The following is a 12,967-nucleotide window of genomic DNA, read 5'->3' as shown; positions in this document are numbered from 1 at the left end:
GCTCAGGCCTGCATCCAGAAATGCATCCTGAAAATTACCTCAGGTACTGGGGCAAAACCAGCAGGAAAGGCTGGTGCTTCAGCTTAGCCACTCTGAAATAAGGTCTGCAGCCAACCCAAGTGCTCAGCTCATAGCCTTCTGATAAAATAGGAGAACATCTCTTCTCGTGGTGTGGGTGCAAACTCATACCTGTTTTCACTAACTGGTACTATAGCCTTGACAAATACTTTAGTTTGTAGCTCTTCTAATGTTTTGAGGCCAGGAAACAGCTTCTCATCCAGTTAGTTAAACCCATTCCAGGGGAAAAAGAAGAAAACAGTGGTGAATAAGGGAGAGGAAGGGAGGGGGAAGAAGAATTTAGACTCCTCCAAGTATCTTCCCTGCTTCAGGTCCAATTCAATTGCTTTATGCCTTTTTTTATGGAGCTTAAAACCTCAATTGAGGTACCCCACTGTTCAACTGATGCCTGTTCCCGAAATGGAGCAGGAGCTTCCTCAATAAGCAGTTCCGAATTTGCACAGTCTGCCATTGGTGTCAACATTTCAAAATGATTGGGGTGCCAAACACAATGGGACTCTGTTCAATATTAGGGGTGCTCAGGACCTACAGAGCTGGCTCTCATGAAGTCTGCCTGTCACTATCTGCTGGAGACAGATAAATACTGAGTAACTAAGGCTACACAGTGTCCTTAAGGGAAGAACTCACACAGAACTATTTTATTTCTCTGGCTCCATCCACTGGTTGATGGACATAACCCAAAGGTTCTGTACTGGTTTGGTGAGGACACTAAGGAATTTGTGTTTATAAATCAAGCAATGAATGCAGCTCTCTTTGTGAAGACTGCATATGTTATACATGAAAAAGAAGAAAATATACTTTTTTGTGAAAATTTAGGATTACAGTTACTCTGAGGCAGGCAGTCTGTGCCAAAACACTTGGGTTGGTTTGGTTTACCATCAGGTGCTGTTTTAAAAGTTTAGATAACAAAACTGTAGATTGTTCTTTGGTATATAATTATAACATGTGCTTTAGTATTGAAATCCAATAATGTGGTTGCACAAATTTATATGATAGCATGTCCAAACAGGACATCTGAATGATAATGAGACTCACCTTTTTGCTGAGAACACAGAGCTGCTCCATTGGCAGGTAGTCAAAGCTGAAGACAAATCTCCAGTTGAAATTTCCTTCTCCCCCCAGGGACCGATAGTGGATTTCTGTCCGCTGCTTATCCTCCTCCATACCTTCCATCCACCTGGATCAGGATATAGAATAAGTCTACTCCAGTCCCACATATCTGTCATCCCAATGCTGCCTGTGTTCTCTTATTCCAGAGTATAGTAAGAGGAGGGATTAGCTCAGCTCTGAGATGCTTCTGAAGAATTAAGCTTGGGGTCTCAGAACATCAGGATCAAGGTACATTGACAAAGCTGTGCGTGAGTCTCTGCACTGGAATAGAAAAGAGTGCTACAGGTAGACTGAGGTGTGCTGACAAGAGCTGTTTCTATACCTTGGTGCTGGAATAGCATGAGATGCTGCAAGTCACGAATAAAGTGCTTTGGCAGATTTGAGCATATGAGGGTAATCCTATAACTGGGTACGTAGAAACCTATTCTAGAAAGGAATCTAGGTGCTTATGTTCCACTATAGAATAGTGGTAAAGGCCAGCATTGATGGCGCCTAACATTTAGGCATTTGGTGTTATGCCAGCCATAGAGCTGGTGTATGTGTGAACACCCACATGTGGCAAGGACACGCATAACTTACAGTATTCTGTAAGTTATGCATGTAAGTGGGAGCCCTACCTTTGTCCCTCCCATCCTCTGGCCCCTGTGTACATCCCCCTTGTAAATACTCGCTATTTTAAGTTGAGCAGGTATTAGCTGTATAGTGCTTAAGTGGTATGCTAGCATAAGTGCACACATTCATGCATATATGCTAGTAATCTAAACATTTACACAGGTGGCCTAAATTTAGGAGCCATATAAGTGCATAAATTATAGAATACCTGTGGTTACTTGCGTATGTGTGTATATATGTGCATAAATGCCATGCAAACAGCTTACGTAAATGCACACGTACCCCCTAAAGCGCGTAAATGGAAGGTGGGCATTTACACAGGAGGAATCCGGATAGGGCATGGACAGGGCACATGTTTATGTTATGCACCTATCTTCCGCATTTAGACTTGAGCATTTACAACTATTCTATGGCCGGTGTAAGTGCTCATGCCTAAATTTTGGGCCCATGTCTGACCTGTTACACTATTATTCTATAAAGAAAAGTAGGTGCCTATGTTCCTTTATAGACTAAACTCTTATCAGGCACCGTTTTGTAGAATTGACCCTCTGTGTGTATGTGGAAATAGCATTTACGTTAGGGTAGGACTGAGTTGTACTGGCAGAGCTGTATATTAGTACTAGATTAGCTTCAAGTTGGGCCTGTGGTACATAAGTAGGAGAGTGCAGGGTGTGAATATTGGTGTTACAGGAAGTGCTACAGAGGACTGAGGGACATCAAAAGAGGTGTGTGGCAGGTTAGTAATGTAACCCTACCCCCCCCCCCCCCCCCAGAGTCGAACCACACCCTACTATTACCCTCTTAGTGTAGTCTGTGGCCGATACCTCGGGTATGATTCTTCCCCAGAGGACGAAGTTACATAGAGTAAAAAAAAGCAAAAATAAAACAGAAGTAAACATGAATAAGGAGTGGGACATACTGGTGAAGGAAAATCCAAATTTACTTTTAACTTATTACCAAAAATAATACTTCAAGACATAGAGCTATAAAGCGAATGCTACATACCTGTAGAAGGTATTCTCCGAGGACAGCAGGCTGATTGTTCTCACTGATGGGTGACGTCCACGGCAGCCCCTCCAATCGGAATCTTCCTAGCAAAGTCCTTTGCTAGTCCTCGCGCACCCGCGCGCACCGCGCATGCGCGGCCGTCTTCCCGCCCGAAACCGGCTCGAGCCGGCCAGTCCAGTATGTAGCAAGACAATACAAGGGAAGACACAACTCCAAAGGGGAGGCGGGCGGGTTTGTGAGAACAATTAGCCTGCTGTCCTCGGAGAATACCTTCCACAGGTATGTAGCATTCGCTTTCTCCGAGGACAAGCAGGCTGCTTGTTCTCACTGATGGGGTATCCCTAGCCCCCAGGCTCACTCAAAACAACAACCATGGTCAATTGGGCCTCGCAACGGCGAGGACATAACTGAGATTGACCTAAAAAATTTACCAACTAACTGAGAGTGCAGCCTGGAACAGAACAAACAGGGCCCTCGGGGGGTGGAGTTGGATCCTAAAGCCCAAACAGGTTCTGAAGAACTGACTGCCCGAACCGACTGTCGCGTCGGGTATCCTGCTGCAGGCAGTAATGCGATGTGAATGTGTGGACAGATGACCACGTCGCAGCTTTGCAAATTTCTTCAATGGAGGCTGACTTCAAGTGGGCTACCGACGCAGCCATGGCTCTAACATTATGAGCCGTGACATGACCCTCAAGAGCCAGCCCCGCCTGGGCGTAAGTGAAGGAAATGCAATCTGCTAGCCAATTGGATATGGTGCGTTTCCCTACAGCCACTCCCCTCCTATTGGGATCAAAAGAAACAAACAATTGGGCGGACTGTCTGTGGGGCTGTGTCCGCTCCAGATAGAAGGCCAATGCTCTCTTGCAGTCCAATGTGTGCAGCTGACGTTCAGCAGGGCAGGAATGAGGACGGGGAAAGAATGTTGGCAAGACAATTGACTGGTTCAGATGGAACTCCGACACGACCTTTGGCAAGAACTTAGGGTGAGTGCGGAGGACTACTCTGTTATGATGAAATTTGGTGTAAGGGGCCTGGGCTACCAGGGCCTGAAGCTCACTGACTCTACGAGCTGAAGTAACTGCCACCAAGAAAATGACCTTCCAGGTCAAGTACCTCAGATGGCAGGAATTCAGTGGCTCAAAAGGAGGTTTCATCAGCTGGGTGAGAACGACATTGAGATCCCATGACACTGTAGGAGGCTTGACAGGGGGCTTTGACAAAAGCAAACCTCTCATGAAGCGAACAACTAAAGGCTGTCCTGAGATCGGCTTACCTTCCACATGGTAATGGTATGCACTGATTGCGCTAAGGTGAACTCTTACAGAGTTGGTCTTGAGACCAGACTCAGACAAGTGCAGAAGGTATTCAAGCAGGGTCTGTGTAGGACAAGAGCGAGGAGCTAGGGCCTTGCTGTCACACCAGACGGCAAACCTCCTCCACAGAAAGAAGTAACTCCTCTTGGTGGAATCTTTCCTGGAAGCAAGCAAGACGCGGGAGACACCCTCTGACAGACCCAAAGAGGCAAAGTCTACGCTCTCAACATCCAGGCCGTGAGAGCCAGGGACCGGAGGCTGGGATGCAGAAGAGCCCCTTCGTTCTGCGTGATGAGGGTCGGAAAACACTCCAATCTCCACGGTTCTTCGGAGGATAACTCCAGAAGAAGAGGGAACCAGATCTGACGCGGCCAAAAAGGAGCAATCAGAATCATGGTGCCTCGGTCTTGTTTGAGTTTCAACAAAGTCTTCCCCACCAGAGGAATGGGAGGATAAGCATACAGCAGGCCTTCCCCCCAATCCAGGAGGAAGGCATCCGATGCCAGTCTGCCGGGGGCCTGAAGCCTGGAACAGAACTGAGGGACTTTGTGGTTCACTCGAGATGCGAAGAGATCCACCAAGGGGGTGCCCCACGCTTGGAAGATCTGGCGCACCACTCTGGAGTTGAGCGACCACTCGTGAGGTTGCATAATCCTGCTCAGTCTGTCGGCCAGACTGTTGTTTACGCCTGCCAGATATGTGGCTTGGAGCACCATGCCTAGACGGCGAGCCCAGAGCCACATGCTGACGGCTTCCTGACACAGGGGGCGAGATCCGGTGCCCCCCTGCTTGTTGACATAGTACATGGCAACCTGGTTGTCTGTCTGAATTTGGATAATTTGATGGGACAGCCGATCTCTGAAAGCCTTCAGAGCGTTCCAGATTGCTCGCAACTCCAGGAGATTGATCTGTAGACCGCGTTCCTGGAGGGACCAGCTTCCTTGGGTGTGAAGCCCATCTACATGAGCTCCCCATCCCAGGAGAGACGCATCCGTTGTCAGCACTTTTTGTGGCTGAGGAATTTGGAAAGGACGTCCCAGAGTCAAATTGGACCAGATTGTCCACCAATACAGGGATTCGAGAAAACTCGTGGACAGGTGGATCACGTCTTCTAGACCCCCAGCAGCCTGAAACCACTGGGAGGCTAGGGTCCATTGAGCAGATCTCATGTGAAGACGGGCCATGGGAGTCACATGAACTGTGGAGGCCATGTGGCCCAGCAATCTCAACATCTGCCGAGCTGTGATCTGCTGGGACGCTCGCACCCGCGAGACGAGGGACAACAAGTTGTTGGCCCTCGTCTCTGGGAGATAGGCGCGAGCCGTCCGAGAATCCAGCAGAGCTCCTATGAATTCGAGTTTCTGCACTGGGAGAAGATGGGACTTTGGATAATTTATCACAAACCCCAGTAGCTCCAGGAGGCGAATAGTCATCTGCATGGACTGCAGGGCTCCTGCCTCGGATGTGTTCTTCACCAGCCAATCGTCGAGATATGGGAACACATGCACCCCCAGCCTGCGAAGTGCCGCTGCTACTACAGCTAGGCACTTTGTGAACACCCTGGGCGCAGAGGCGAGCCCAAAGGGTAGCACACAGTACTGGAAGTGGCGTGTGCCCAACTGAAATCGCAGATACTGTCTGTGAGCTGGCAGTATCGGGATGTGTGTGTAGGCATCCTTCAAGTCCAGAGAGCATAGCCAATCGTTTTGCTGAATCATGGGGAGAAGGGTGCCCAGGGAAAGCATCCTGAACTTTTCTTTTACGAGATATTTGTTCAGGGCCCTTAGGTCTAGGATGGGACGCATCCCCCCTGTTTTCTTTTCGACAAGGAAGTACCTGGAATAGAATCCCAGCCCTTCTTGCCCGGATGGCACGGGCTCGACCGCATTGGCGCTGAGAAGGGCGGAGAGTTCCTCTGCAAGTACCTGCTTGTGCTGGAAGCTGTAGGATTGAGCTCCCGGTGGACAATTTGGAGGTTTTGAGGCCAAATTGAGGGTGTATCCTTGCCGGACTATTTGCAGAACCCACTGATCGGAGGTTATGAGAGGCCACCTTTGGTGAAAAGCTTTCAATCTCCCCCCGACCGGCAGGTCGCCCGGCACTGACACTTGGATGTCGGCTATGCTCTGCTGGAGCCAGTCAAAAGCTCGCCCCTTGCTTTTGCTGGGGAGCCGCGGGGCCTTGCTGAGGCGCACGCTGCTGACGAGAGCGAGCGCGCTGGGGCTTAGCCTGGGCCGCAGGCTGTCGAGAAGGAGGGTTGTACCTACGCTTGCCAGAAGAGTAGGGAACAGTCCTCCTTCCCCCAAAAAATCTTCTACCTGTAGAGGTAGATGCTGAAGGCTGCCGGCGGGAGAACTTGTCGAATGCGGTATCCCGCTGGTGGAGATGCTCTACCACCTGCTCGACTTTCTCTCCAAAAATATTGTCCGCACGGCAAGGCGAGTCCGCAATCCGCTGCTGGAGTCTATTTTCCAGGTCGGAGGCACGCAGCCATGAGAGCCTGCGCATCACCACACCTTGAGCAGCGGCCCTGGACGCAACATCAAAGGTGTCATACACCCCTCTGGCCAGGAATTTTCTGCACGCCTTCAGCTGCCTGACCACCTCCTGAAAAGGCTTGGCTTGCTCAGGGGGAAGAGCATCAACCAAGCCCGCCAACTGCCGCACATTGTTCCGCATGTGTATGCTCGTGTAGAGCTGGTAAGACTGGGTTTTGGCCACGAGCATAGAGGAATGGTAGGCCTTCCTCCCAAAGGAGTCTAAGGTTCTAGAGTCCTTGCCCGGGGGCGCCGAAGCATGCTCCCTAGAACTCTTAGCCTTCTTTAGGGCCAGATCCACAACTCCAGAGTCGTGAGGCAACTGAGTGCGCATCAGCTCTGGGTCCCCATGGATCCGGTACTGGGACTCGATCTTCTTGGGGATGTGGGGGTTACTTAATGGCTTGGTCCAGTTCGCAAGCAATGTCTTTTTCAGGACATGGTGCAAGGGAACAGTGGACGCTTCCTTAGGTGGAGAAGGATAGTCCAGGAGCTCAAACATTTCAGCCCTGGGCTCGTCCTCCACAACCACCGGGAAGGGGATGGCCGTAGACATCTCCCGGACAAAGGAAGCAAAAGACAGACTCTCGGGAGGAGAAAGCTGTCTTTCAGGAGAGGGAGTGGGATCGGAAGGAAGACCCTCAGACTCCTCGTCAGAGAAATATCTGGGGTCTTCTTCTTCTTCCCACGAGGCCTCACCCTCGGTGTCAGACACAAGTTCACGGACCTGTGTCTGCAACCTCGCCCGGCTCGACTCCGTGGAGCCACGTCCACGATGGGGGCGTCGAGAGGTAGACTCCCTTGCCCGCATCGGCGAAGCTCCCTCCGCCGACGTAGTCGGGGAGCCCTCCTGGGAGGTGGCCGCAGTCGGCACCGCACGCGGTACCGACGTCGGGGACCTCACCCCGGGCGATGGGCCAGCCGGCGCCATGCTCGACGGTACCGGAGGCGCAAGCACCGCCAGTACCGGAGGGGTAGGGCGCAACAGCTCTCCCAGAATCTCTGGGAGAACGGCCCGGAGGCTCTCGTTCAGAGCGGCTGCAGAGAAAGGCAGGGAGGTCGATGCAGGCGTCGACGTCAGAACCTGTTCCGGGCGTGGAGGCTGGTCCGGGCTGTCCAGAGTGGAGCGCATCGACACCTCCTGAACAGAGGGTGAGCGGTCCTCTCGGTGCCGATGCCTGCTGGGTGCCGACTCCCTCGGCGACCCAGAGCTCTCGGTGCCGACGCGGGGAGGAGACCGGTGTCGATGCTTCTTCGACTTCTTCCGAAGCATGTCACCGGAGCTCCCCGGCACCGACGAGGAGGACGTAGAATCCATCCGTCACTTCCTCAGGGCCGAGGTCGAAGCAGGTCGATCCCGGGGGGGCTGTACCGCAGGAGCCCTCAGGGTAGGGGGAGACCCACCCGAAGGCTCACCGCCACCAGCGGGGGAATGGACAGCCCTCACCTGCACTCCACCCGATGCACCACCGTCCGACGACATCAGGAGACGAGGTCCCGGTACCACCGACGTCGATGCAGCTATCCGATGTCTCGGCGCCGATGCAGAGGGCCGATGCCTCGATGCACTCGATGCACTGGCGGCCAAGGATGAAGGTCTGGACGCTGATGACGTCGATGCACACGATGACCCCGGTGCCGATGCCGACGAAGAGCCCGAGAACAAAACGTTCCACTGGGCCAATCTCGCTACCTGAGTCCGCCTTTGTAAGAGGGAACACAGACTACAGTTCTGAGGACGGTGCTCGGCCCCCAGACACTGAAGACACGAAGAGTGCCTATCAGTGAGCGAGATTACCCGGGCGCACTGGGTGCACTTCTTGAAGCCGCTGGAAGGCTTCGATGTCATGGGCGGAAAAATCACGCCGGCGAAATCAAAATCCGAAATGACGAATTTGGAGCACCAAAACTTTAAGGGAGAAAAATCTCGACCGAGGCCGAAAAGAGGCCTACCCCGACGACGAAAGAAAACTTACCGGGGCGAAAACTGGAAACACGGGAAGGGGCAAACAAAACCCAAGGGGGTTTCCGGAGCACTTCCCGAACAAAGTTAGAACTTTTCCGAAGAAAAAACACGTCTATTTTAAAACGGACGCGCGAGGTCGACTCTCCGGGGCTCGACACGACAAAAACACAGCCGTACCGAGTGCGGACGAAAGAAGACTGGCCGGTTCGAGCCGGTTTCGGGCGGGAAGACGGCCGCGCATGCGCGGTGCGCGCGGGTGCGCGAGGACTAGCAAAGGACTTTGCTAGGAAGATTCCGATTGGAGGGGCTGCCGTGGACGTCACCCATCAGTGAGAACAAGCAGCCTGCTTGTCCTCGGAGAATTAAATATACGTTTATCTTTCTTTTAGGTACCCTACTGGATCCAGTTTACAAACTTTGTAACAAAACAAAAGAAAAAAAAACAAGCAGAAAAACATTTATAAGATATGTATTATTTTTACTCTGGCACCCTTTTAATCAAAATTTAATGTAGGCAACAAAGTATCAAAACTAAGAAATGATTCCTTGTGTCAACATTTTGTTTTTCAGAACCAATTACCCCTCAGGACTCAAGTCTCTTGGGTAAGTATTATTCTGTGTTTGAATTACCAGTCTATATATTTTAAAGTATCTGTCTGTCATCTCATTCTCTTAGGTCTTTCTTGTTTTACTTCTTTATTCTCCTTTCTTTAAAGTTGGATCTCATACATTTCCTCTCCCAGGATTCTCCGCACAGGATCCCTACTGCCTGACTTTAATAAATCAACAAAGTAATACCCTGTAGCTATGCTGGGTCTATTTTAGATAATTCTTAATATGGTCCCTAATGCTAAGAGAAAACAAACAACTAATTAAAGAGTCCCTTCTAATCCACCCAATTGGATTACCCACATTCAGCACAATTGTGTGATCTGACTTACTGCTTTGCTCTATTTTTACAGTGTAAGATTAATATTAAACAAGCTTGCCACTGAACCATGTACAGCATTCACAAATAATCAACGCAACACTGACCAACTTGCGACAAGTACTACAGCCAGTGACTTTAGCCGTGAAACAAAACTGTTATTTAAATGACAATCACGGTCACTCACTGCAAGCTTAGCAAATTTAGGCAATTATTTCAACTATGAAGGCTCTGCCACAATCTTCCCTTCTTGCTTTGAGTTTGAGAAGCCCAGCAATTATTTACTGCCCTCACAGACCAGACTTTCACAGAAAATTAGTAGCTTCTCCAATAAATTTCCTCCAGAAATATATCTTTATGGAGCTTCATGGAGCAGCTGGTGCAGGAGCCGACGAGAGAAGGAAAAATTCTAGACTTGGTCCTTAGTGGAGCGCATGATCTGGTGAGGGACATTATGGTACTGGGGCCGCTTCATAACAGTGATCATAATATGATCAGTTTTGATATCAGCCTTGAAGTAACTATACACAGGAAGTCAAATACGTTAGCGTTTAACTTTAAAAAAGGAGACTATGATAAAATGAGCAGAACGGTGAAAAAAAAACTTAGGGGGGCAACTGAGAGGGTAAAAACTGTACAACAGGCATGGACACTGTTCAAAAATACCATCCTGGAGGCCCAGGCCAAACATATTCCGCGAATTAGAAAAGAAAGACGGAAGTCCAAAAGACAGCTGGCGTGGTTGAAAAGTGAGGTGAAGGAAGCTATTAGGGCTAAAAGAAACGCCTTCAGAAAATGGAAGAAAGAACCGTCTGAAAGTAACAAGAAGAAGCATAAGGAGTGTCAAAGCAAATGCAAGGCGCAGATTAAGAAGGCCAAGAGGGATTACGAAAAAAAAGATAGCATTAGAGGCAAAAAAACATAGTAAAAATTTTTTTCAGTATATTAAAAGCAGGAAGCCGGCAAAAGAATCGGTTGGGCCGCTGGATGACCGAGGGGTAAGAGGGGCAATCAAGGAAGACAAAGACGTAGCGGAGAGATTGAATGAATTCTTTGCTTCGGTCTTCACCGAGGAAGATTTGGGTGGGATACCGGTGTTGGAAATGGTATTTCAAGCGGATGAGTTGGAGAAACTTACTGACTTCACGGTAAACCTGGAGGAGGTAATGGGGCAGTTCAGCAAACTGAAGAGTAGCAAATCTCCTGGACTGGATGGTATTCATCCTAGAGTACTGATAGAACTGAAAAATGAGCTTGCGGAGCTACTGTTAGTGATATGCAATTTATCCTTAAAATCGAGCGTGGTACCGGAAGATTGGAGGGTGGCCAATGTAACGTCAATTTTCAAAAAAGGTTCCAGGGGAGATCTGGGAAATTATAGACCGGTGAGTCTGACGTCGGTGCCGGGGAAAATGGTAGAGGCTATTATTAAAAACAAAATTACAGAGCACATCCAAGGACATGGATTACTGAGACCAAGTCAGCACGGCTTTTGTGTGAGAAAATCTTGGACCAATTTACTTCAATTCTTTGAAGTAGTAAACAAACATATGGAGAAAAGGGAGCCGGTTGATATTGTGTATCTGGATTTTCAAAAGGCGTTTGACAAGGTACCTCATGAAAGGCTACAGAGGAAATTGGAGGATCATGGGATAGGAGGAAATGTCCTATTGTTGATTAAAAACTGGCTGAAGGATAGGAAACAGAGAGTGGGATTATATGGGCAGTATTCACAATGGAGAAGGGTAGCTAGTGGGGTTCCTCAGGGGTCTATGCTAGGAACGCTGCTTTTTAATATATTTATAAATGATTTAGAGATGGGAATAACTAGCGAGGTAATTAAATTTGCTGATGACACAAAGTTATTCAAAGTCGTTAACTCGCGACAGGATTGTGAAAAATTACAGAAGGACCTTATGAGACTGGGAGACTGGGCGGCTACATGGCAGATGACGTTTAATGTGAGCAAGTGCAAGGTGATGCATGTGGGAAAAAAGAACCCAAATTATAGCTACGTCATGCAAGGTTCCACGTTAGGAGTTACGGACCAAGAAAGGGATCTGGGTGTCGTCGTTGATAATACACTAAAACCTGCTGCTCAGTGTGCTGCTGCAGCTAGGAAAGCTAATAGAATGTTGGGTATTATTAGGAAAGGTATGAAAAACAGGTGTGAGGATGTTATAATGCCGTTGTATCGCTCCATGGTGCGACCGCACCTTGAGTATTGTGTTCAATTCTGGTCGTCGCATCTCAAGAAAGATAGAGTAGAATTGGAAAAGGTGCAGCAAAGAGCGACTAAAATAATAACGGGGATGGGATGACTTCCCTATGAAGAAAGACTAAGGAGGCTAGGGCTTTTCAGTTTGGAGAAGAGACGACTGAGGGGAGACATGATAGAGGCATATAAAATAATGAGTGGAGTGGAACAGGTGGATGTGAAGCGTCTGTTCACTCTTTCCAAAAATACTAGGACTAGGGGGCATGCGATGAAACTACAGTGTAGTAAATTTAAAACAAATCGGAGAAAGTTTTTCTTCACCCAACGCATAATTAAACTCTGGAATTCGTTGCCGGAGAACGTGGTGAAGGCAGTTAGCTTGGCAGAGTTTAAAAAAGGGTTAGCCGGTTTCCTAAAGGACAAGTCCATAAACCACTACTAAATGGACTTGGGAAAAATCCACAATTCCAGGAATAACATGTATAGAATGTTTGTACATTTGGGAAGCTTGCCAGGTGCCCTTGGCCTGGATTGGCCGCTGTCGTGGACAGGATGCTGGACTCGATGGACCCTTGGTCTTTTCCCAGTGTGGCATTACTTATGTACTTATCTCTCATTCTGACAGTGCTGGCACTTAGAATATTTTATTTAAAATCTGTCAGTAATTTTCCCCATGAGGACTAATGTCTTCTGACAGCTTGAGCAGTGAAAAATTATTTTATTAATTTTCCAGAGCTTTTCCTTGTTTTACTTTTACATTTAAAGACAATTCCAAAGAAAAATAACTTTTTCCCCCAAATTTCCCAGTTTACACAATCAAACGCACTTTCCTGAAGCCATAAACCACACAAGGCTTCCAAAATTATCTTAAATCATTTACACTGACTCCAGTCACAGAGACCAAACCTCAATTTAAAATCGTCAAAATGACCAAGAAAATCTCTTCTTTCTCAGCACCTTTTCACAAAACCACTTTCTCAAATGCTTCCTTCCCAACTGATTCTGTGGACCGTTTAGAATCTTGCCTGGGACTCTGACAGAACCTTGCGAGTAGCTCCATCAAAGCACCGGGCACATGCTGCCTTTTAAAACTCTGATGGTCTCGCTGTTACAATTTCTTCAAATTCTGACAGTGCAGGTAAGGAAAGCAGTTGTTCCTTACCTGAAGCAGAAATCTTCTTCGGCAACCATTGC

General features: G+C 48.6%; 1 protein-coding gene across 1 annotated transcript in view; it reads right to left on the bottom strand.

Annotated features, from left to right (window-relative positions):
• Positions 1-12,967, bottom strand: part of FER1L5 (fer-1 like family member 5) — a 382,389-nt gene that overhangs the window by 31,356 nt on the left and 338,066 nt on the right. Inside the window, 1 exon segment of the mRNA XM_030202486.1 lies at positions 1,114-1,255. Coding sequence (XP_030058346.1) covers positions 1,114-1,255 — 142 coding nt within the window.

This window comes from Microcaecilia unicolor, chromosome 4 (assembly GCF_901765095.1).
Source record: "Microcaecilia unicolor chromosome 4, aMicUni1.1, whole genome shotgun sequence".
NCBI lineage: Eukaryota > Metazoa > Chordata > Amphibia > Gymnophiona > Siphonopidae > Microcaecilia > Microcaecilia unicolor.
This window is presented reverse-complemented; position numbering and strand designations above follow the sequence as displayed.